The sequence below is a fragment of the Hemitrygon akajei genome, chromosome 15 (genome assembly GCF_048418815.1).
Source record: "Hemitrygon akajei chromosome 15, sHemAka1.3, whole genome shotgun sequence".
NCBI classification, from domain to species: Eukaryota; Metazoa; Chordata; class Chondrichthyes; order Myliobatiformes; family Dasyatidae; genus Hemitrygon; species Hemitrygon akajei.
Genome location: NC_133138.1, coordinates 29,646,893 through 29,673,278, shown reverse-complemented (window position 1 = coordinate 29,673,278; position 26,386 = coordinate 29,646,893). Strand labels below are relative to the sequence as shown.

At 40.2% G+C, this 26,386-nt stretch overlaps 1 protein-coding gene across 4 annotated transcripts in view; it reads right to left on the bottom strand.

Moving 5' to 3' along the window:
• Positions 1–13,775: 13,775 nt before the first annotated feature.
• The window catches only part of LOC140739240 (uncharacterized), a 53,883-nt gene continuing 41,272 nt past the window's right edge, over positions 13,776–26,386 (bottom strand). For all 4 annotated transcript variants that reach the window (XM_073067352.1, XM_073067351.1, XM_073067353.1 and 1 more), the window contains 2 exons: positions 16,018–16,061; positions 13,776–15,881 (listed from right to left, as the gene is read on the bottom strand). In XM_073067352.1, coding sequence (XP_072923453.1) covers positions 15,819–15,881; positions 16,018–16,061 — 107 coding nt within the window. In that variant the 3' untranslated portion in view covers positions 13,776–15,818. The remainder of the gene's footprint in view (positions 15,882–16,017; positions 16,062–26,386) is intronic.

Below are 26,386 nucleotides of genomic sequence, written 5' to 3'. Positions count from 1 at the left end.
AGGTAAAAACAAGAGACTGGCCAGCATTGTCTTACAGTGGTTGATTGAAGACATCAGCTGGTGAGACTTTCCCAACAGCTAAAAAATTCCTCCAGCTAATCACGAGACAAAGAATATCTGCCTTAAGCAGCTTGGTTATGAACTGTATTAGTGAGTTGGCCATTGTTACTCATCAATGTCAAAGCAGCCAGCATTCAAGAACTGTAATCCTGTTAGGACCGGGGGCCGGATGGACCCAAACGCAGGACGCAGACACTGAAGTACTAGGGGGAGGACAGGATGGGGATGCCATGGCTTTTAAAGGTTACTGCAGGTGAGGCTGGATCCAAGAGTTCAGACGAGGCAGGCAGGCAGGCAGGAGGATCCCAGAGTTCAGACGAGGCAGGCAGGCAGATCCCACAGTTCGGGGCGGGCGGGCAGGCAGATCCCACAGTTCAGGGCGGGCAGATTCCTCATGGCGGGCCGCAGGGATCCCGGGCAGGGCCGCACCCCTGACAGGAACACAAAAGATTGGGCCAGTCACGGACACCTGGACAGGTGCTGTTCACAATCCATGGGACATGAGGGGAGGCAAGGGTAGGAGTCCCTAGGGTGGGCCGCATGGATTCCGGGCAGGGCCGCCTCCCAGGCAGGAACACAGAGGCCTGGGCCAGAAGCGGACACCTGGGCAGGTGCGGGGCACTACTCTTAGGGAGCAATAGGTGGACAAGGTAGAACTCCCGCCGGGCAGCGGCAGTCTGGCTGGACCTGCCCGACAGAGGCAACGAGTAGGAGGGAGCAGAAACCCCACTGGGCAGCAGCAGTCCAGCCAGACCCGCCCGACAGAGGCAACGAGTAGGAAGGGGCAGAACCCCCACTGGGCAGCGGCAGTCCAGCTGGACCCACCCGACAGAGGCAATGGGTAGGAGGGAGCAGAAACCCCACCGGGCAGCAGCAGTCCAGCCAGACCCGCCCGACAGAGGCAATGGGTAGGAGGGAGCAGAAACCCCACCGGGCAGCAGCAGTCTGGCCGGATCCGCCCGATGGAGGCAGCAGGTAGGAAGCTGGGTCCAGGGTGAGCAGCAGAACTACAGCGATCTAACAGGTACATTGGTAAAGGCAACCGAAAGCACAGGCAGGACGAATGAGACGGAACAGCAGAACCAGCGCACCCGAGAGGAGCAGGAAAAGCATGACGAACTGGGTAAAACAGGTACAGAGTGGGTTGCAGAGCAGAATACAGAGCCGGTTGCAGAACATGCAAAGGGCAGGATACGGAGTAAGATTCGGAGCAAACGAACCAGGTATAGAGCAGGTTAAACCGGCTTTGGAGCATACAGAACAAAACAACCACCCACCTGGTCTCTGTCCCACGGCCCCTTATAAACACCTGCAGCCGAATTGGTCACAGGTGTGCCTCCTTGATCCAGGATGATCTTAACAGGCTCAACGGGGCCGGGAGGGACAGCTGCAAGACCCGGAGTCCGGAGCACCCAGACCAGATCGAGACCCGGAACGTGGACTACAAACCGGACCCTGACAAATCCAACAATACTTCAAGTGAAAGAGAAAACAGAAAACTCCAAGATTCCAAGATTTTCCAAAACTGAAATTACATGATTCTGTTTAACTGTTGAGAAAATTCCCTGAGAATTTTAAAGTCAGAGTTCAACTTCTGTCTAAACCAAGGACAGTACAAATCTGTAGGGCAGTGATTCACTATCACTAAAAGATCATTGTTGCTAACAGATACCCTGCACTGTCCCCTTGATCTCCAGTTGTGACATGGGCATTCAGATCCGTCCAAGGATGTCAGTATTTCTGGGACCATAAAGTTGACCTAATGTAGAAGGTCCCGAGCTTTCATCTTCCACTTCCTTTGCATTGTGTTCTGTCTTCCCAAATACACATATCTGGCGTCAACATTTATGTAAGTGTAAAGTTTCGCAGCAAACTGTTCACATGGAAATCAGTATGAGGTTTAGTATCGCTGACGTATGTCATGAAATTTCTTGTATTTCAGCAGGTTTCACATGAGCTATAAATGTTATATTTAAAAGTTTAAGTTCAAGTGGAGCTTCTGCTTTGCTCTGTGTCACATTCAGAAGGAGCTGAACCAAAAGGGGCAGCCGTGTTATAAGACAATAATACAGATAGCTCATCAAGTCTATTTATAATAATTATCAGTTAATATTAGTTTTTGATTTACCCCTTCCTCCTATTTCCTGAGGAACATTGTTTAGTGTCCCTGTTTTCTGTGACATTTGAGTTTCTTCCTATCTGCCTTCCAGGCAGTCTGTCTGTCCAGCCAACTGCAGAGGTGGGAGGTCCAAGTACAATAGGTTCATGAGGTCCCACTGCTAACATCAGCAAACTTTAGTGATTGCAGCTTTACCATGTCCTTGGCCCATTCTTATCCTCATTTGCTCCTTCCCACTCATAGCAAGAGATCCACTGCCACTCACCAAGGTGTTCATCAGCCATTGGATATTAGCCTACAGCAAATCTGAAACATGCTTCTGTTAATAGACAACTGCCTCATCGAAAATTCCAAAATGCACAATAAATGTTAGTGGTGTCTGCAAATAGTTTCAACATCTGCAATGTTCATATCCTTTTCAGGAATGCACTATAATACATTTTTGACTTGCTTTATACAACACTCTTTCAAATACTTTTATGGCATGAATGTCTTTGGCATACTTGAGTATAATTACTGGAATTCAGTTTAAGTTGTAACCTGAAAGCTCAGATCCCAAAACCTTGTACTAAAATAGGAATTTAACAGACTAAGTTACAATTAATGGAATTGGTAGTTCTGTTTGGGGCCGTTTATTAAGATTTCACTACTTTCCTGAGTTCTCAGCTTCTCCGACATTCAGTCAGCTTTTCAGAAACTTCCTGTTAATTTAATCAGATTTTACAGTTTACCATGTGTGAATTGAGAAAGAAATACATTTGCATCCTGTGGAATTCAGGGGAGAAATAGTTAATATCAATTGGAAATGAGCACACAAGCTAAATTGTGGCAACACATGGATGAGGAAATGTCATCATTATCTACTTCCTCATTTATATTAACAAACAGTGGCAGTTTGAAATGGGAAAATAATATGTCAGGTTTCTAAATATGGAAGCATGTGTGTAACTAGATCAAAGTTACAGAACACTTACCACTGCTGCAGCTTTGACACATGAATCTTAGTTGTTTAAGGAGTCAGCTCACCTGTTAGTAGACAATAACTATTGGCTTTGCCAATGATACCAGCATGCTGTGGTTAACAGAACAATACATTTTGTCATAATTTCCAGTAGAGAATACAGCGATAGAATTATTTTGTGTTAAAGGAAAACTATGAACTCACATTTTATTGATATAAGACCCAAAAAATATTATCAGTATAATATTCTGTATTGTTTTGTATGGATAAATGTTGTATGTTTCTGTCTATCTTAACACATTTTTAAATATCAGCTGTTCATTCTTCAATGAAATATGCATATTTGATTGTTTTTCAAATATAAGCAAGGTCAGCTTTTAAAATCAGGAACTTGTTCTTTCATAATCTGACTTGATCGGTGTTTCATGCATTTCCAACTTTACTCAACCATTGGTTTACAACAGTTGTGTAATCTCCTGTTCTGTGGTGGGATGTTTTTCTTCTATTTGAACACTGCCTATTGCCACTTATTAGGTTTGCAGTACACTACACCTTAAAAACAAAGCAACTGGCTTCTTTTCAACCAACACCACTGAAGTTCAAAGTACAAAGTAATTTATAATCAAAGTATGCATTCCATAAACAACCTTGAAATTTACTGTCTTGTAGACACCCACAACAAATCAAAGAAATCGACAAAAATCACATATAGCAAAGAGCAATTCACATCCAATGTACAACAGAGGACAAGTTGTTCAGATAATAAAAAAGTAAAGAAATAATACTTAGAATACTAACTGTAGAGTCCCTGGAATTGAGCCCACAGGCTACACTCCCCCCTCCAAATCTTAACTGATTTTTATAGGAGTACCATTGAAAGTTTCCTGACAAGTTTCATCTTCATCTGGTATGGGAGCAGCCAAGCATCAGACTGGAAGACTTAACGAAATACTGTGAGATTCATGTGGTCTCCCTAGTATCCATTGGGGACATTTATCAGGAATACTGAGTACACAGGACTTTTAGTATTATCAGGGATCTCACCCATCCATCCAGCATTCTCCTTGACTTTGAACCATCAGGCAAGTGACTCTAATGTAGAAAAACAAGAATGATCAGGATGGGAAACAGTTTCTTCCCTCAGGTTATCAGGCAGATCACATTCGAAGTTTCACTGGTTAATCTGTTCTGTACCTTATAATATTTAATTTATGCACTTTACTTTGTTTACTTATGCGTAATTCATCTGTAGGTTTTATCTTTACTCTGCTGAAATATAATGTGTTACAGTGCCTACAAGAAATATTCATCCCTCTTTGAAGTTTTCATGTTTTATTGTTTTGCAACATTGAATCACAATGGATTTAATCTGACTTTTTTGACACTGATCAACAGAAAAAAGTTTCTGTTAAAGTGAAAACAGATCACCACAAAGTGATCTATATCAATCACCAATATAAAACACAAAATAATTGATTGCATAATTATTCACCCCCTTTAATATGACACACCAAGTCATCACTGGTGCAGCCAACTGGCTTTAGAAGTCACATAATTGATAGATAGATAGATAGATAGATAGATAGATAGATAGATAGATAGATAGATAGATAGATAGATAGATACTTTATTCATCCCCATGGGGAAATTCAACTTTTTTCCAATGTCCCATACACTTGTTGTAGCAAAACTAATTACATACAATACTTAACTCAGTAAAAAAAAAATATGATATGCATCTAAATCACCATCTCAAAAAACATTAATAATAGCTTTAAAAAGTTCTTAAGTCCTGGCGGTAGAATTGTAAAGCCTAATGGCATTGGGGAGTATTGACCTCTTCATCCTGTCTGAGGAGCATTGCATCGATAGTAACCTGTCGCTGAAACTGCTTCTCTGTCTCTGGATGGTGCTATGTAGAGGATGTTCAGAGTTATCCATAATTGACCGTAGCCTACTCAGCACCCTTCGCTCAGCTACCGATGTTAAACTCTCCAGTACTTTGCCCACGACAGAGCCCACCTTCCTTACCAGCTTATTAAGACATGAGGTGTCCCTCTTCTTAATGCTTCCTCCCCAACACGCCACCACAAAGAAGAGGGCGCTCTCCACAACTGACCTATAGAACATCTTCAGCATCTCACTACAGACATTGAATGACGCCAACCTTCTTAGGAAGTACATTCGGCTCTGTGCCTTCCTGCACAAGGCATCTGTGTTGGCAGTCCAGTCTAGCTTCTCGTCTAACTGTACTCCCAGATACTTGTAGGTCTTAACCTGCTCCACACATTCTCCATTAATGATCACTGGCTCCATATGAGGCCTAGATCTCCTAAAGTCCACCACCATCTCCTTGGTCTTGGTGATATTGAGACGCAGGTAGTTTGAGTTGCACCATATCGCAAAGTCCTGTATCAGTTTCCTATACTCCTCCTCCTGTCCATTCCTGACACACCCCACTATGGCCGTGTCATCAGCGAACTTCTGCACACGTAGTTAATTGGAGATCTGTTTTTGGAGGCCTGTGTGCAGTCAAGGTGTTTCAATTTACTGTAGCAAAAATACACCTGTATCAGGAAGGTCCAGCTGCTAGTGAGTCAGTATCCTGGCAAAAACTACATCATGAAGACAAAAGAACACTCCAAGCAACTCCGCGAAAAGGTTATTGAAAAGCACAAAATCAGGAGATGGATACATGAACATTTCCGAGTCACTGAATATCCCTCGGAGTACAGTTAAGTCAATCATCAAGAAATGTAAAGAAGTTACACAGCTGCAAATCTACCTTGAGCAGGCCATCCTCAAAACCTGACTGACTATGCAAGCAGGGGACTTGTGAGGGAGGCCACCAAGAGACCTATGATAACTCTGGAGGTGTTAGAAGCCTGCGTGGCTGAGATGGATTAGAATGCCCATACAACTGTTCCCCAGGTGTTTTATGGGAGAGTGGCAAAGAGAAAGCCACTGTTGAAAAAACTCACATGAAATCTCGGCTGGACTTTGCCAGAAGGCCTGTGGGAGACTCTGAATTCAGCTGGAAGAAGGTTCTTTGGGTTGATAAACCAAAATTGTGCTTCTTGGCCATCAGAGAAAACTACATGTTTGGCATAAGCCAAACCATGCACATCATTAAAAACACACCATCCCTACTGTGAAGCATGCTGGAGGCTGCATCATACTGTGGGGATGCTTCACTGCAGCAGGCCTTGGAAGGCTTATGAAGGTAGAGGGTAAAATGAATGCAGCAAAATACAGGAAAATCCTGGAAGAAAACCTGATGCAGTCTGAAAGAGAATTGCAACTTGGGATAAGGTTTGTTTTTCAGCAAGACAATGACCCAAACTCAAAGTCAAAGCTACACAGGAATGGCTTAAAAAAGACAACAAAGTTAATGTCCTACAGCGGCCAATTCAGACACCAGACCTCAATCCAATTGAGAATTTTGGCTGAAGTTGAAAAGGGCTGTTCACTCAGGATCCCCATGCAATCTGACAGAGCTTGAGCAGTTTTGTAAAGAAGAAAGGAGAAAATTTGAGAGTCCAGATGTGCAAGATCTACTGACATGAAGGGGGTGAATACATATGCAATCAATTACTTTCTGTTTTATATTTATAATTAATTTAGGTCACTTTGTAGAGATTTGTTTTCATTCTGACATAAAAGAGTCTTTTTCTGTTGATTAGTGTCGAAATAAACAAAATAAATCCAATGTAAAAAAAATATTACGTGGGGGGGGATGAATACTTTTTATATACACATGTGTTATGTGTAATACTGCATCTTGCACCCTTGTTCAGAGAAATGTTGTCTTTTTTAACGGTATGCATGTATATAGTTAAATATCAAACAACTTGACAGTATTTGTTCAGCACTGAGGCAAGTGAAGCCAGTTCAGAAACTTGTGGCTGCAGGGCATGAACTGTTCCAAACCTGGCAGCATGGGAACCATTACTCCTGCACCTCCCACACAAAGGTAGTGGTGAGAAGGGAGGGAGGCAGGTGGAATGGACTTTTCAAGATGTTGCTGGATTTGTACAGAAGTGTTTTGTGGGAAGTTCACTAAACTGAGTGATTCATAGAGCAATGGGATCATATTTTCCTGCCTGAACTGCTTTTTCTGCCCTTTGAGATCATGTGAGCTAGAGACGGTATTCTATTTATTTGGAGTCAATTGTTAAGAATGAAGTTATGGAGTACTTGGTGATACAGGACAAGATAGGACAAAATCAGTATGTTTTTCTTAAGGGAAAATCTTGCTTAACAAACCTGTTGGAATTCTTTGAAGAGATTACAAGTAGGATAGATAAAGGGGATGCAGTGGATGTTGTATATTTTGACTTTCAGAAGACCTTTGACAAAGTGCCACACATGAGACCACTTACCAAGTTAAGACCCAATGGTATTACAGGAAAGTTACTGGCATGGTTAGAGCATTGATTGATTGGTTGGCTGCCAGTGACTTGTGGTGTTGGGACCACTTATTTTTATGCTGTATATCAATGATTTAGATGATGGAATAGATGGCTTTGTTGCCAAGTCTGCAGATGAAAAAATGATTGGTGGAGGGGCAGGTACGATTGATGAAACTGGTTGGCTGCAGAAGGACTTAGACAGATCAGGAGAATGGGCAAGAAAGTGGCAAATGAAATACAATCTTGGAAAATGCATGGTCATGCACTTTGGTAATAGAAGTAAATATGCAAATTATTTTCTAAACAGGGAGAAAATCCAAAAATCTGGAATGCAAAGGGACTTGGGAGTCCTTGTGCAGAAGAACCCCAAAGGATAACTTGCAGGTAGAGTTGATGGTGAGGAAGGCAAATGTAATGTTGGCATTCATTTCAAAAAGTCTAGGATACAAGAGCAGGGACGTGATGCTGAGGCTTAATAAGGCACCAGTGAGGCCTCATCTTGAATATTGTGAACAGTTTTGGGCTCCTCATTGAAGAAAAGATGTGCTGGCATTGTAGAAGGTTCAGAGGAGGTTCACAAGGATGATTCCGGGAATTAAAGGATTAGAAGATTGGAAACATTTGGTGGCTCTAGATCTGTATTCACTGAAATTTCGAAGGATGAGGGGGGGATCTCATTGAAAACATCTTGAATTTTGAAAGCCCTTGACAGAGTAGACGTAGAAAGCATGTTTCCCATGGTGGGAGAGTCTAGGACAAAAGGGCACAACCTCAGGATAAAGGGACATCCATTTAAAACAGAGATGCAGAGAAATTTCTTTAGCCAGAGGTTGGTGAATTTCTGGAATTTATTACCACAGGCAGCTGTAGATGCCATCTTGTTGGGTATATTTAAGATAGAGTTTAGATGGTTATTGATTGGACATGGCGTCAGATGTTACTAAGAGAAGGCCCGGTAATGAGGCTGAGGAAAAAATGATCAGCCAAAATTGAAACATAGAAACATCGAAAACCTACAGCACAATACAGGCCCTTCAGCCCACAAAGTTGTGCCGAACATGTCCCTACCTTAGAAATTACTAGGCTTACTTATAGTCCTCTATTTTTCTAAGCTCCATGTACCTATCCAGAAGTCTCTTAAAAGACCCTATTGTATCCGCCGCCACCACCATTGCCGGCAGCCCATTCCATGCACTCACCACTCTCTGCATAAAAAACTTACCCCTGATATCTCCTCTGTACCCACTCCCAAGCACCTTAAACCTGTGTTCTATTGTGGCAACCATTTCAGCCCTTGGGAAAAGCCTCTGACTATCCACACAATCAATGCCTCAATGGTGGAGTAGACTCTATGGGCCAAATGGCCTACTTCTGCTCCTCTATCTTCTGGTCTTATGGACTTATTTCTTTCATTTAAATTACTAATTTAGTGAACAAAAACAAGAAAAAATCTGCAGGTGCTGGAAATCAAACTGATACACACAAAATGCTGGAGGAACTCAGCAGACTAGGTAGCATGTATGGATGTGAGTGAATAGTCAACATTTCAGGCTGAGACCTTCCATCCGCACTGGTGAAGGTCCGAATGAAGGGTCTGGGCCCAACACGTCAACTGTTTACTCTTTTTCATAGATGCAGCCTGACCTGCTGAGTTCTTCCAGCACTCTGTGTGTGTTACTAATATAATGAACAGTTATGTGTACAGGAGATGAATCCTGTGATATTTCACAGGTCACTATTTTCCACTTGTAAAAAGTGGTAAAACCATTTACTCCATCTTTTTTCTTCCTGGCTGCCAATCAGCTATCTTTGTATGACAATACATTAACCCTAATCCCATACACTATAATTTCAAACACTAATCTGACATGTAAGACCTTGTCAGAAGCCTTCTGGAAATCCAAGTACACCACCTACACTGGATTTCTCCACTCACTCTACTGTTACCTCTTTAATGAGTTTTCATAAATTTGTCAAACATAATCAGCCTGCAATGCCCAATGTTCTATGTTAGTCATTTTTGTAATTATTTGACATATTTTTTTCAAATTATTTGAGGGTTTGCAGGCAGGTTAGATAAAGGAGAATCAGTGGATGTTATTCATTTGGATTTTCAGAAGGCCTTTATCAAGGTGCTGCACACAGGGCTGCTAAACAACACGGTAATTAGAGGCAAGGTACCAGAATGGAGAGAAGATTGACTGTCTGGCAGACATCAGGGAATGGTGATAAAATGGTCCTCTTCAGGATGGTTGCCAGTGACAAATGGTGTACCAAAGTTTCATGTTGGGATTGCATCATTTCCCTTTACACATTAATGAACTCGATGAAGGAACTGATGTTAAATTTTCAGAAGATAGCAAAATAAGCAGAGAACAATAGTGTCACATGTCAGTGAATCTGCAGAATTATTTTAATAAGTTAGAAAAGTGGGCAAAGAAGTGGTGGACAGAATACCACATATGGAAGTAAAAGCTTATGCATTTTGGTAGGTAGAGTCAAGGAGTAGAATATTTTCTAAATGAGAAGAAAATTCAGAAATCAGAAGTGCAAAAGGACCTAGGTTAGGATTTCTTTACAATTAGCTTCCTGGTTCTGTCAGTAGTACAGAAGGCAAATGAAATGTTAGCCTTTATTTCTAGAGGAGTAGAATATAAAAGCTAAGATGTACTGTACTCCTTGGGCTTTACAAGGTATTGTACAGACTGTATTTGGAATATTTAAGCAATTTGGGGCCCTGTATCTAAGGAAGGATGCACTGTCCTTGGAGAGAGTCCAGAGGAGGTTCACAAGAATTAACATGTGAGGGCTTTTGATATTTCTGGGACTACACTCGACAGAATTCAGGAGGATGGGGGTATCTCCATGAAACCTACGAGATACTGAAAGGCCTAGAAAAAGTGGATGCAGCGAGGATATTTCTATTGGTAGGCAGGTCTTGGACTTTAGGGCACAGCCTCAGAAAGAAGAAACTTCCCTTTAAAAGGAATTTCTTCAGCCAGTGAATGGTGAAACTATAGAATACATTACCACATAGGGCAGTGCAATCCAGTCACAGGGTGTATCTATGTTAGAAATTGATAGGTTCTTCATTGATAAAGTGTTAACGGTTACATACAGGGAGAATGCAGGGCAGTGGAGCTAAAAATAATATCATCCATGATTGCTATACTCCATAGCAACTGATGCAGAATCAAAAAAAAATTGTTGGAAAATGATGGTCAATTCATCTGCTGCTTCTGGTCATTTCCCGAAGTATTATGAAGTGTAGAGTATCAGAACCTAGGTACACACCCAGTGGCCACTTTATTGTGTACAGGATGTACCTAATGAAGTGGTCATTGAATATATGTTTGTGATTTTCCGCTGGATTTTTTTTGTTTCTTGCATTATTAACTATAAACTCTATAACAAGTAGATGCACAAGTGTACCTAATAAAGTGGCCACTGAGTGTATATTGGCTTCCCATGAACATCCCTAATTCTTATTTCTTTCTATTCCTCCCTCTTTCTAGATCCTCAATTCCAACCATTTTCTCTTGGCTCTGGTTATGGATTTCAAACTTGAACTTTTCTGCAAGGTGGAAAGGATTGTCTCTATTGGTTTATTGAAGTGAGCATTAATTGACCGATAACAGGAAGGTAAATTACTAAATTACATATGTCTCCTTCACATATCCACATGTAGCTCGGTTTTGGACATTCTCATCTATGTCAATAATTCTATTCAATATGCAAGGGCTATGTCAAAACCACTAGGTTTTCCTCCAGTTTAGGACTGACCTGCTCTGCTGGATTATGTACACTAGGATAATCACCAGATTTGTCTCTAACTACAATTAATTTTGCACACAATGCATTTTTTCTCCCCCTTTCTTCACTCTTGTCCATTGCTTAGACCTGATTTATTGTAATCTTCACTGACTCACTGTCAATATGGCCAAATGGTCAAAAGATAACCAGATATTGCTGCTTTGTCACTTGTGTTTGTAATCATTCTTTGTCAGGCTATATAACTTGACAGTGCCACTGCAGATTATAAAGTTATCAAGTCGTAGAGCAGTACAGCACAGAAAAAGGCCCTTTAACCCATATAGTCTGCCTAGCGACATCGAACAAACCTGGATCATAGCTCTCGGTAACCCTCCCATCCAGTTACCTATCCAAATTTTACTTTAATGCTGAAATCAACCTTGCATCCATTATTTGCATGTGAAGCATGTTTCACATCTTCAGCACCGTTTGAATGAAGAAGTTCCCATTCATGTTCCCCTTAAATATTTCACCTTTCACCTTTAAGCCATGGCCTCTTGTTGCAGTCCCATCCAAACTCAGTGGGACTGCTTGCATTTACCCTATCTATACTCCTCAGAATTATGTATACCACTATCAAATCTCCACTCATTCTTGTATGTTCTAGGGAATAAAACCCTAACCTATTCAACCTTTCCCTATAACTCTGGTCCTCAAGTACCAGCAGCAGCCTTGTAAATTTTCTCTTCACTCTTTCAATTTTATTTACATCTTTCCTGTAGGCAGTTGACCAAAACTGTGCACAATTTTTAAAATTATGCCTCATCAACTTCTTATACAATTTGAACATAACATCCTGTACTTAACACATTGATTTTTGAAGGCCAATATGCCAATTTTTTTCTTTATGATCCTATCTGACGCCACTTTCAAAAAATTATAGATCTCTATTTCCAGATCCTTCTGTTCTACCACACTCCTCAGTGCCCTATGACTCACTATGTAAGACCTACCTTGGTTGGTCCTCCCAAAGTGCAACAACTAATACTTGTCTACATTAAATTCCATTGACCATTTTTTGGCTGGTCCAAACCCCACTGCAAGCTTTGATAGTCTTCTTTGCTATTCACCGTACCCCCAATCTTGGTGTCATCAGCAAATTTGCTGATCTAGTTTACCAGAAAACACCTACTCATCTGGCCTTCCAGAAGACCAATTTTGTCCCTTGCTGTCCATTTACTCTGGATACATCTGTAGAAGCCCTTGGAATTTCTTGCATCTTGTGTGCTAGAGCAACCTCATGACCTCTTTTAAACTTCTTGATTTCCTTCTTAAGTTTTCTCTTGCATGTATTATACTCCTGAAGTACCTCATTTGTTTCTACTTGCTATAACTGTTATCTACTTCCTCTTTTTCATAACCAAGCCCACAACAGCTCTTGAAAGCCAATTTTACATTTAACTGTTATCCTAGCCTTTTATTCGGAGAGGAACATACAATCTCTGACTCTCAAAATTTCAATTTTGAAGCCTTCTATTTATCATGGACACCTTTGACACATCCTTTCTGATACCATCAAAACTGGCCTTTTGCCAATTTACAATCTCAGTCCAAGGACCAGACCTATCTTTTCCAGAATTAACTTGAAACCAATGACATTAATATCACTAGATGCAATGTATTCCTCTACTCAAATGCCTGACACCTGCCCTGTGTCATTCCCTAATAGGAGATCTAGTATCACACTCTCTAGTGGAACTTGTGTACTGATTAAGGAAACTTTCTTGAACACATGACAAACTCTTTCCCATCCATTGCAGTTTTGGAGTCTCAGTCATTATGTGGAAAGATAAAGTCACCTACAGTCATAACATTGTGTTTTTTGCAACAGTCTGTGATCTCTCTGCAAATGTATTTCTTTAAATCCCGTGGACTGTGGGTGGTCAATAATATAATCCCAATAATGTGATCATTTCCTTTTTATTCCTCAGTTCTACCTATAAAGCCTCACTAGGAGTGGTCTCCAGTCTGTCCTGACTGAGCACTATCATGATGTATATTCCCTAACTATTAATGCCATCCCTGCCCCTTTAATCCCTTCAACTCTTATCGTGTCTAAAATAACACTGAGCTGCCAGTCCTCCCTCTCCTACACCAAGTCTCACTAATGGCTTCAATGTCATAATTCCACATTTTGATCCATACTCTAAGCTCATCTGCCTTTCCTAAAATATTTCTTGCATTGACATTAGTCAACTCTCTGAACTGACCTTGCATGTGGGCTTAACATCATTTTTCTCCTCAGTCACTCAACCGCTCCACTACCTGTTCTGGTGTTCTGGTTTCCTTCCCCCTGAAATCTAGTTTAACAACTTCCACCCTCCATACCTCAACAGCAAACCTTTGCACAAATTTGATACATGCGGAGACACAAGGAACACAAATACATTTATTAAAAGTTTAATTCCTTTAAAATTTTACATACATTTTGTTGCAACCCAAAGACTCCCACAGGGGTAAGAGTCTTAAAGAAACAAATACTGTTCACATCTAATAATGCTTTTACCATATTACATGCAACACACCTCGAATGTTGATGAGAAACCTTGAATTCACATCAACCTCTGCATTCTGATTTTTTTTTAATTTTAACATATACTCCCTACATTTGGAATAATCTGATTGAACAGCATGCAAACAAAATGTTTTTCTGCATCTTGGTATATGTGACAATAAAAAAATCAATCACCAACCCTGATGCTTGATACTTCCTCATTTCCTTTTAATTTTCTCTTGTCCTTCTATAGCAGATATTCTGTTGTAGTCAAGCCTTTGAGCATTTCCTACTTTTAAATTTCCTTTATAATTTCACTATTTTATAATTATCAAAAACATGGTAACTGACAGTATGTTTTGCAGCTTCAAAAATGTGAAAAAGCACCCATTCAAAGTTATTACCTTGTAAAGTAAAAAAAGGAAATGCATCATTCTTTTAGTGAGGTAATATTTTAGAAGCTTTATTTTCTCTCTTTAATTTCTTTCTTTCTCTTAAACAGAAAAGAAACTCCTTTCTCTCCAAGAAATTAAATGGAAATTGCCTTATTCACATTCAAATAGTGCCAATATGTGATTATTTTTATTTCAGGGACTGACACTTGAATATCTGGTTGCCTTTCACCTGCTGCCAGTTGCCTTTTTGAGTTGGTATCCATGGAAATCTAGAAATTACTCTGACTTTTTAGGTAGCAACAAACCTGTGCTGTGCAAATAGTTGATAATTCTTGGCAGCTGTGCTACTTCCTTGTTTTTTGCCTTGCAAGTTACACATCACAAGCTGATCAATTAGAGCCACTTTGAAGGTAGGTCAGAGGAATAATCTGCAGGTGATATGACATTTTTGACACTCCATTGTGGACGACGTAAACAGCACATTGTCCCGGAATTTACTGCACTCCCTTATCACTGACAACTTGTGTTTTTCATGCTGTGTTCCACCAGCATTTTGTGTGTGTTGTTGTTTGAATTTTCAGCATCTGCAGATTTCTTCGTGTGTGTTTTTCATGCTCATTTTAAATCATTAATTGTTGCAATTTTGAAATATTTGTTGAGTCAATTGTAAAGTCACCACAAATGTTCAATATAGTTTACATAATGGAGTTGCATTTTAGATAGCATCTTCAGAAATTGTGAAAAGATCTTCAATCTCAAAAAAACAATTCTTACTTCCAAGAAATTTTTCAAAAGTTGAGGCTTTTCTTTGAATAATGTTATATCAGAACAGATTCCCATGAAAAACATGTACAGAACAGTTTCAAGGGAAAGATTTCAAATCCCAAAGACATACAATTACAAAATTTTGGTTTATATTCCAAACAGTTCACTCATATCACCATACACAAAATGTTGGATGAATTCAGCAGGTCAGGCAGCATCCATGGAAATGAACAGTTGGTGTTTTGAGCCAAGACCTTTCTTCAGGATTGGAATGAAATTGGGGGAAGATGCCAGAATAAAACAAAATGGAGGGAGGGGAAAGAGGATAGTTAGAAGGTGATAGGTGAAGTCAAGTGGGTAGGAAAAGTAAAGGGCTGGAGTTGGAAGAGTCTGATAGAAGTAAAGAGTGGTAAAAAAATTTCCCCCTTCCCCTCTTCTTCAATTTCCCAATCTGAGCTCTTATATCTCCTCACCTGTTTATCACATTCCACTGGTGCTCCTCCTCCTTCCTTTTCTCCTATGGTCCACTCTCTTCTCCTGTCAGATTCCTTCATCTCCAACCCTTTCCCTTTCCACCCCACCTGGCTTCATCTATCACCTTCCAACTAGCCATCTACCCCTCCCGCACATTTTCATGTCAGCATCTTCCACCTTCTTTTCCAGTCCTGAGGAAGAGTCTTTGCCCAAAACGTTGACTGTTCATTTCTGTGGATGCTGTTTGATCTGCTGAGTTCCTCCAGCATTTTGTTTACGTTGCTTTGGATTTCCAGCATCTGCAGAATTCCTTGTTTTTATGAATTTATTCATATGCTACTTGTGCTATTTGTGTATAGATGACAACATGTTCATCATCACCAACATTCTGAAAGAGAAGACAGAATAAACATTTGTAAAGGTATTCTATCTTTAGACCTTTTTCATTAAAGAACAATTTATAAATTTGTACCATCATGTAAAAATTAGTTCAAGATTTGATCAATAGGAATTGATTTACTTACAACAATTGATGATTTGTCACTGTCCTGCATTTCATGCCTGCTACCTGTGATAATTGCAAACACCACATTGAAGATAATATTAATTAATAACATTTATGAAATACAACTATCTTTTCTTGTGTTGCTATTGCCTTATACAGACAACAAAGTCATAGTTCAACAAAGGCACAAATTGACAGTGACTTAGTTGCTATTTCTGAGAGTCCAATCCAAACTAACTATAGTATTTTCACAGGGAAGCAAGTGGGGGGTGGGCTGTGTGTTTTTCCAAGTGAATTCAAGGAACAGTTAATTTTCTAGGAAATGATAATTCACAAAATATTGATGATGGAATATTTTGCAAAGGTCATCATTCTTCCCTTATTTGCATCCACATATCTTACTCTTTATTGATCATATTCCAGAACTTGAAGACCTTTGATTTCTCCAATTATCACCTCCCAGCCTTTGTCTCTACTTTTACATTTCCCAACTGGCTCCATTTGTTCATCAACCTCTCTTGATGGTGATAGTGGTAAAGCACTGGTATTTTCTGATTAAGATATTCCCATGGTTGGGGGGGTGGGGGGGATGGTTGCCTCTCTGATCCGAGGCCTAATACTAGTGGTGTGTCATAAGGATTGGTCCTGGGTCTGTTTGTTGTTTGTCATCTATGTCAATGATCTGGAGGATAACTGGGTAAACTGGATCAGCAACTTTGCTGATGACAGCAAGTTTGGGGGTGTAGTGGATAGCTGGGAAGAATATCAAAGCTTGCAGTAGGATCTGGACCAGCTGGAACAATAGGCTGACAAAGTGAGGTGTTGCACTTTGTGAGGAATAACTGGGTAGGTATTACACAGTGAGCGGTAGGGAACTGAGAAATGTGGTTGAACAGAGAAATATGGAAATATAGATCCATAATTTCTTGAAAGTGGCATCACAGGTAGAAAGAGTTGTAAGAAGGTTTTTGGCCTGTTGGCCTTCAGACGTCAATGTACTGAGTACAGGATTTGGGATGCTGTGTTGAAATTGTATAAGACTTTGTTGAGGCCCAATTTAGATTATTCTGTGCAGTTTTGGTCACCCAACTATAGGAAAGTTGTGATTGAAATTGAAAGAGTGCAGACAAAATTTACAAGGTAGTTGCTGGGACTTGGGGATCTCCATTATCGGGATAGGTTAAATAGGTTAGGACTTCATTCCCTAGAACATAAAATACTAAGGGGAGAATTGAAAAGGTAGACAAAACTATGAGAGGTATTGATAGGGTAAATGTCATATACATTAATGATCTGGATGATGAGGTGGTAAATTGGATTAGTAAGTATGCAGATGATACTTTGGTAGGTGGTGTTGTGGATAATGAAGTAGGTTTTCAAAGCTTTCAGAGAGATTTAGGCTGGTAGGAAGAGTGGGCTGAATGATGGCAGATGGAGTTTAATGCTGATAAGTGTGAGGTGCTACATTTTGGTAGGAATAATCCAAATAGGACATACATGGTAAATGGTAGGGCATTGAAGAATGCAGTAGAACAGAGTGATCTAGGAATAATAGTACATAGTTCCCTGAAGATGGAATCTCATGTGGATAGGGTGGTGAAGAAAGTTTTTGGTATGTTGGCCTTTATAAATCAGAGCATTGAATATAGGAGTTGGGATGTAGTGTTAAAATTGTACAAGGCATTGGTGAGGCCAAATTTGGAGTATTGTGTACAGTTCTGGTCACCAAATTATAGGAAAGATGTCAACAAAATTGAGAGAGTACAGAGAAGATTTACTAGAATGTTACTTGGGTTTCAGCACCTAAGTTACAAGGAACGATTGAACAAATTAGGTCTTTATTCTTTGGAGCGTAGAAGCTTGAGAGGACTTGATAGAGGTATTTAAAATTATGAGTGGTTAGATAGAGTTGATGTGGATAGGCTTTTTCTATTGAGAGTAGGGGAGATTCAAACAAGAGGACATAAGTTGAGACTTAGGGAGCAAAAGTTTAAGGGTAACATGGTGGGAATTTCTTTACTCAGAGAGTGGTAGCTGTGTGGAACGAGCTTCCAGTAGAAGTGGTAGAGGCAGGTTCGGTATTATCATTTAAAGCAAAATTGGATAGGTATATGGACAGGAAAGGAATGGAGGGTTATGGGCTGAGTGCAGGTCAGGGGGATTAGGTGAGAGTAAGCGTTCGGCATGGACTAGAAGGGCTGAGATGGCCTCTTTCCGTGCTGTAATTGTTATATGGTTATATGGTTAAATGCAAGCAAGCTTTTTCCACTGAGGTAGGGTGAGAATACAACTAACAAGCATGGGGGATCAGAATCAGAATTAGGTTCATTATTAGTGGTATACATAGTGATATTTGTTAACATAGCAGCAGTATATATACAGAGTTAATAGTTAAATTAAAAATAGTACAAAAACAGAAATGATAAAGAAGTGTGGCAGTGTTCATGGGTTCAATGTCCATTTAGATATCAGATGGCAGAGGGAAAGAAACTGTTCCTAGATCACTGAGTGTGTGCCCTCAGGTTTCTGTATCTCCTTTCTGATTGTAACAGTAAAAAGAAGGCATGTTCTGGGTGATGGGGGTCCTTAAAATTGGATGCCATCTTTCTGAGGCACCACTCCTTGAAGTTGTCTTTTGGTAGGACCAACTAAGGTAGCTCTTACAGAGAGAACAGTAGAGCACTGAGGAGTGTGGTAGAACAAAGGGATCTGGGAATCCAGGTCTATTAATTCATTGAAAGTGGTCACAGGTAGATGGGAACACTAAGAAACCTTTTTGCGCATTGGCATTCATTAGTTCATGGAATGGGCTTCCGGCGACGGTGGAGGTGGAAGCAATAGGGACTTTTACGAGACTCCTGGATGGCTATATGGACCTTAGAAAAATAGAGGGCAATGGGTAAAGCCTAGGTAGTTCTAAGGTAGGGATATGTTCGGCATAGCTTTGTGTTCAAAGGGCCTGTATTGTGATGTAGGTTTTCAATGTTTCTATAAATCAAAATATTGAGTACAATAAATGGATGCTATGTTGAAGTTGTATAAGTCATTGGTATGGCCTAATTTGGAGTTTTGTATGCTGCTTTTGTCACCCACCTACAGGAAAGATGGAAATAAGATTGATAAAGTAGAGAGAAAATTTGCAAGGATATTGCCGGATCTGGAGGATCTGAGTTATAAGGAAAGATTGAATAGGTTAGGACTTTATTCCTTGGAAAGTAGAAGATTGAGAGGAGATTTAATGGATGTATACAAAATTATGAGGGATATAGATAAGGTAAATGCAAACAGGTGGGACTACAACCAGGGATTATGGGTCAAGGGTGAGAGGTGAAAAGTTTAAGGGGCATATGAGGGGAAGATTCTTCTCTCAGAGAGTCGTGAGAGTGTGGAATGAGCTGCTAGCATAAGTTCTGCATGCAAGCTTGATTTCAATGTTTAAGAAAAGTTTAGCTAGGTATATGGATGGTAGGGGTATGGGGGGGGGGGGGCTGCTCTAATCCTGGAGCAGATCAATAGGAGAAGGCAGTTTAAATGGTTTGGCATGTACTAGATGGACCAAAGGGCCTGGTTCTGGGCTATAATTTTCTATAATGCTATGAATCTATGTGTTGTGATGGAAGACTTCTTTGAAGTGTTCCTTCAAATGTGTATGGATGGCCTCTCTGTTCTTGAAGAAATCAGCCCCGTTCCTGGCTCTCAGTGCATTGGAGTCTTCGATATTTGATCTGTAAATTGTCTTTTAACCTGTTGACATCCACTTGTGTCTTGGCTGCCATTGATTTACTGAGCCCGTTACATTCTCTGCATTGGCTTTAGGTTCCTGTCTTTCTGTTGGAATTCTGTTTTCAAGTGAATGCAAATCTGTTTATTTCTCCTCGAGAGTTTCCAGTCCAACTACCAATAGCATTTAGGCTTAATTATTTTTTCATTAGTCAGACCAGTCTCATCGAGTCAGTGCTAAACTTCTTGTTAGAGAGGCCCCAGATGGCAGAATTTACAAATAACCTTGGTATTCCACATCTTGAGATTTTAGACCTTAAGACATAGGAATAGATTTTGCCTTTTGTCCCAAGAACCTATCCACCTCCAATTTAAATATACTTAAAGACTTGGCCTTCTTAGCTGCCTGTGGCAATGAATTCCACAGATTAACTACCCTTTGGCTAAAGGAATTCCTCCTCATCTCTGTTCTAAATTGACATCCCTCTCATCTGAGGCTGCGCCTTTTGGTTCTAGACTCACCCACTATAGGAAACACATCGACTGGGCTCATCCACTCTATCCAGACCTGTCAATATTCTGTAGGTTTCAATGAGATCTCCACTCATTTTTTCTAAACTCCAGGGAGTACAGGCCTAGAGCCATCAAATGCTCCTCTTCTGTTCACCCTTTCATTCCCAGAATCATTCTCATGAACTTCTTCTAGACATTCCCTAATGCCAGTACATCTTTTCTTAGATAAGGAGTTCAAAATTGCTCAAAATGCTCTACATGTGATTTGACCAATACCTTATAAAGTCTCACTATTACATCCTTGCTCTTACATTCTCATCCTCTCAAAATGCATTCATCTTCCTTACTACCCACTCACTCCACAAGTTAATCTTTACGGAATCCTGCACAAGGACTCCCAAATCCCTTTTCACCTGGAATTTGTAAACTTTCGCATAGTTTAGAAAATAGGCTACACCCTTATTCCTTCTACCAAAGTTCATGAGCATACGTTTCCCAACACTATTCCATTGGCTACGTCTTTGCCTGTTATCTCAATCAGTCTCAGTCCTTCTGTAGACTCCCTGCTTCTCAACTCTACTCGTCCCTCCACCTCTCCTCATATAGTCCACAAACTTGGCCATGAAGCCATCAATTCTGTCATCTAAATCATTCACATATAACGTGAAAAGAAGCTGTTTCCTGTGAAACACCACTAGTCTTCAGCAGCCAACTGTAAAAGAGCCCTTTTTTCTCACTCTTTTCCTCTTGCCAGTCAAGGACCAGCTTGTATCTTTCCTGTAATAATGTAGGGACTTAGCTTGTTAAGTGGCCTTAAATACAAAACCTTGTCAAAGACCTTCTGAAAATCTGGGTAACTTGCACTGACTCTTCTTTGTCTTCCCAACCACTGAAGTCAAGTTAACTGGTCTATAATTTCCTTTCTTCTGTCTTCTTCCATTCTTAAACAGTGGAGTGGCATTGCAATTTTCCAGTCCTCCGGAACCATTCTGGAATCTAGTGAAACTTGAAAGATTGTTATTAATGCCTTCACAATCTCTTTACCCACTGCTTTCAGAACGCTGGGGTTTAGTCCATCTGGTCCAGATGATTTATCTACCTTCAGACTTTTCATCTTCCCAAGAAGCTGCTCCTTAGTAAAAGCAATAACACTCACTTCTGCCCCCTAACACTCTTGAATTTCTGGCAAATTGCTAGTGGCTTCCACAGTGAAGGCTGATGAAAAGTACTTTATTAAGTCCTCTCCTATTTCTTGGTCCCCTATTATGACCTCTCCATTGTTATTTTTAAGTGGTCTGATATCCACTCTCACCTATTTTTTACTCCTTATGCAGTGTATTTGAAAAAAAAAAGATATGGTACACTTTTTTGATATTATTAGCTTACTTCCATTCATATTTCATCTTTTCTCTTCTTATGGCTTTTTTAGATGCCTTCTGTTGGTTTTTAAAAGCTCCACAATTCTCTGATTTCCTGTATATACTTTTGCATATATTCGATGCCCTCTCTTTTGCTTTTATGCTGTCCCTTCTCAGCCACTGTTGCCTCATACTTCCTTTCCAAGTGCTTCTCATCTTTGGGAAGTATCTGTCCTACACCTTCTGAATTGCACAGAGAAACTCCACCCATTGCGGATCTGCTGTCATCTGTGCTAGAGTCCCCTTCTAATCAACTTTGGCCATCTCTGGCATGAGAGACATGCTGCTGTAATTCCATTTATTCCACTGTAACACTGATTCATTTGATTTTAGCTTCTCCCTTTCAAATTGAAGAGTGAATTCTGTCATATTATGATCACTGTCTCCTAAGGTTTCTTTTACGTTAAGCTCTCTAATCAACTCCAGTTCGTTATACAACATCCGCTCCAGAATAGCTGATCCCCTAGTGGGATCAACCATAAACTGCTGTGAAAAGCAAAGTTGTAGGAATTCTACAAATTCCATCTCTAGGGATCCAGCATCAACTTGATTTTTTCAATCTGTCTGCATCTTGCAATCCCCTATTATTATCATAACATCGCCTTTTTTACATTCTTTATCTATCTCCCATTGCAATTTGTGTCCCATATCCTGTCCACTATTTGGAAGCCTACTCATAACTCCCATCAGGATCTTTTTACCCTTGCAGTTTCTTAACTCCACCCACAAGGATCCTACATCTTCCAATCTGATGTCTCCTCTTTCGAAGGATTTTATTTTATTTTTTATGAACAGAGCATTCTCACTCCCTCTTCTTACCTGCCTGTCCTTTAGATCCAAGATGTATCCTTGGATGTTCAGCTCCTAACTATAATCTTTCAGCCAGGGTTCAATGATGTCCACAACATCATACCTACTAATCTCCAATTGTGGTACAACTTGATCTAACTTAGTTTGCATTCAAATATAACACCTTCAGTCTGGCCTTCATCACCTTTTTCACTTTTGCCCCCATGATAATTTGGTTATTGAGGTACTGCAATATTGTAGAATCATAGGGCAGCACCACACAGAAACAGGCCCTTCTGCCCATCCAGTCCATGTCAAGCTGATATTGTGCCTAGTCCTGTCGACTGGCAGGAGGATCATAGCCCTCCAATTTTCTCGCAGGGAGGTTTGTTAGAGTATGAACACAATGCTGGAAGAACTCAGCAGGTTATTGGGAAGGGTTCAAACTCATTTGCCAGGGGTCTGGGAACTGTAGTGAAGGCACTCAGGAGAGGGCGGATAGTAAAAGAACAAAGACAGTGTGCAGTTAAAATTTCAGGAAGGGCAGGTAGATGACAGGTCAATTGCAGCCAGCAGGGTGAATAACATTGCATTCGGGAAACAAAAAAAAAGGATAGATAATGCACTTCTCAAAGTGTCATATCTCAATACATGGAGTATAGGAAAAAAGGTGGTTGATCTTGTTGCGCTTTTACAGATTGTCGAGTATCAAATTGTGATCATCACTGAATCGTGGCTGAAGGATGGTTGTAGTTGAGAGTTGAATGTCCAAGGTTACACACTGTATTGGAGGTATAGGAAGGTGTGGCTCTTCTGGTAAAGAATGGCATCAAATCATTAGAAAGATGTGATATAGGATCAGAAGATATTGAATCCTTGTGGGTTGAGTTAAGAAACTACAATGGTAAAAGGACTCTGATAGCAGTTATATACAGGCCTCCAAACAGTAGCTGGAATGTGGACAACAGATGGCAAAAGGAAATAGAAAGGGTGAGTAAAAAGGGAAATGTAATGAATGTCATGGGAGATTTTAACATGCAGGTCAATTGGGGAAATAAGATTGGTAATGGATCTCAAGATGAGTGAATTTGTTGAATGCTTATGGGATGGCTTTTAGAGCAGTTTGTCAATGAGCCTACTATACTGGATTGGGTGTTATGTAATGAACCTGAGGCGATTGTGGAGCTTGAAGTAAAAGAACCCTTAGGAGCAGTGATCACAGTATGATTGAGGTCAACTTGAAATGTAACAGGTAGAAAGTAAAATCTGACATAGCAGTATTTCACTGGAGTATAGGAAACTGCACTCTTAGGAAAGAGATGTTGTCTGAAATAAATTGGAAGGAGAAGCTGGCAGGGATGACAGCAGAATGAAAATGGCTTGAGTTTCTGGGAAAAATGAGGAAGCTGTAAAATAGGTGTAATCCAAAAAAAAAATCAAATGACAAAATAGTTCAACCATGGCTGACAAAGGATGTCAAAGTCAATGTAAAACAATGGAGAGGGCATACAACAAAGCAAAAATTAGCCAGAAGATAGAGGATTGGAAAGCTTTTAAAAACCTACAGAAAGCAACTGAAAGAATTATTAAGAGGGAAAAAATGAAATATGAAAGCAAGCTAGCAAATAATATCAAGATGGTTAGAAAAATCCTTTTCAAGTATATAAAAAATAAAAGAGAGATGAGAGTAGATATAGGGCCACAAGAAAATAAGGCCAAAAAAATGATACAGGGGAACAAAGAGATGACAGATGAACTAAATAAGTATTTTGTATCAGCCCTCACTGTGGAAGACACTAGCAGTGTGACAGGTGTTAAAGGATATGAGGGAAGAAGGGTGAGTGCATTTACTATTTCAAGAGAGGTGCTCAAAAATCTGAAAGACCTAAAGGTACATAAGTCACCGGGATCAGATGAACTGCATCTTAGGGCTCTGACAGAGGTAGCAGTAGAGATTGTGGAAGCATGAGTTAATGTCTTCCAAGAATCATTGGACTTTGGCATGATTCTGGAGGACTAGAAAATAGCACATGTCACTCCACACTTTAAGAAAGGAGGGAAGCAGCAGATAAGAAATTATAGACCAGTTAGCTTGACTTCTGTGGTTGGGAAGATGTTGGAGTCAATGTTAAGGATGGAGTACTTGGTGACACAGGACAAGATAGTACAAGGTCAATATGGACAAGATAGTACAAAGTCAACATGGTTTCCTTCAGGGAAACTCTAGCCTGATGAACCTGTAGGAATTTATGAGGAGACTACAAGTAGGATAGATAAAGGGGATGCAGTGGATGTTGTATATTTGGATATTCAGGCTTTTGACAAGATGCTACACATGAGGCTCCTTTCTAAGTTATAACCCCATGGTATTACAGGAATGCAACTAGCATGGTTAGAACATTGACTGATTGGTAGGAGGCAGTGAGTGGGAATAAAAGGATCCTTTTCTGGTTCGCTGCCAGTGACTAGTGGTGTTCGGCAAGTGTCAGTGTTGGAACTGCATCTTTTTATGCTTATGCTGTACATCAATGATTAGATCATGGAATAGGTGGCTTTGGTACCAAGTTTGCAGATGATAGATAGATAGATAGATACTTTATTCATCCCCATGGGGAAATTCAACTTTTTTTTGAAGATTGGTGGAGGGGTAGATAGTGTTGAGGAAACAAGAAGACTAGAGAAGGATTTAGACAGATTAGGAGAATGGGCAAAAAAGTAGCAAACAAAATATAGTGCTGGAAAGTGCATGGTTATGCACCTTGGTAGAAAAAATAAATGTACAAACAATCTTCTAAATGGGGAGAAAATCCAAAATATATGCAATGCAAAGGGACTTGGGAGTTCAAGTGCAGAACACATGAACTTGCGGGTAGAGTCGCTCGCGAGGAAGGCAAATGCAATGTTAGCATTCATTTCAAGAGGTCTAGGATATACAGAGCAAAGAAGTGATGCTGAGACTTTATAAGGCACTGGTGAGACCTTACCTTGATTATTGTGAACAGATGTGGGCTCCTCATCCAGGAAAGTATGTGCTGGCATTGGAGAAGCTCCAGAGGAGTTTCACAAAGATGATTCTGGGACTCAAAGGTTTATCATATGAGGTATTTTTGATTGCTCTGGGCCTGAACTCATTGGAATTTAGAAGGATGAGGGGGATTTTATTGAAACCGTTCAAATGTTGAAAGGCCTAGAGAGAGTAGATGTAGAAAGAATGTTTCTTATGCTGGGGTGTCCAGGACAAGAGGGCATAGCCTTAAGATAGAGGGGTATCCATTTAAAACAGAGATGTGGATAAATTTCTTTAGCCAGAGGGTGATGAATTTATGGAATTTGTTACAATAGGCAGCTGTGAAAGTCATAATTGCCACGGGATCAAAGGATATGGGGAGTAGGCCAGGGAGTGGGGCTGAATAGGGGAGAAAAAAAGGTTTGGCCATGATTGAACAGCACAAGAGACTGGATGGGCAAATAGCCTAACTCTGCTACTATATCTTATTGTCTAAACCCCTTGCATAAATGTACTTGCCCAAGCTTATTTTAAATTTTGCAATGGAAACTGCAAGTACCACTTCCGCAGGCAGGTCATTCCATATTTGTGTCACTCTCTGTGTAAAGAGCTTTCCCCTTAGCTTCCCCTTTAATATTTAACTTTCCAACCAGAACATATGACATCCATTTCTAGTCTCACAGAAGCTCAATGGTAAAAGCATACATTAACCTATTCTGTACTCCTCATAATCTTTTATACCTCTATCTAATCTCCCCTTATTTTCCTACTTTCCAGGGAATAGAGTCCTAACCTTTCAACTTTTCCCTATAATTCATGTCCTTAAGTCCCAGCAGCTTTCATGTAAATTGCCCCATGAAGCCCTTGACATTATCATGGTAGGGAAAAACAAATTCAATTTAGCTTTGTCATATTCAATATCAATTGAATGCTTGGTCTGT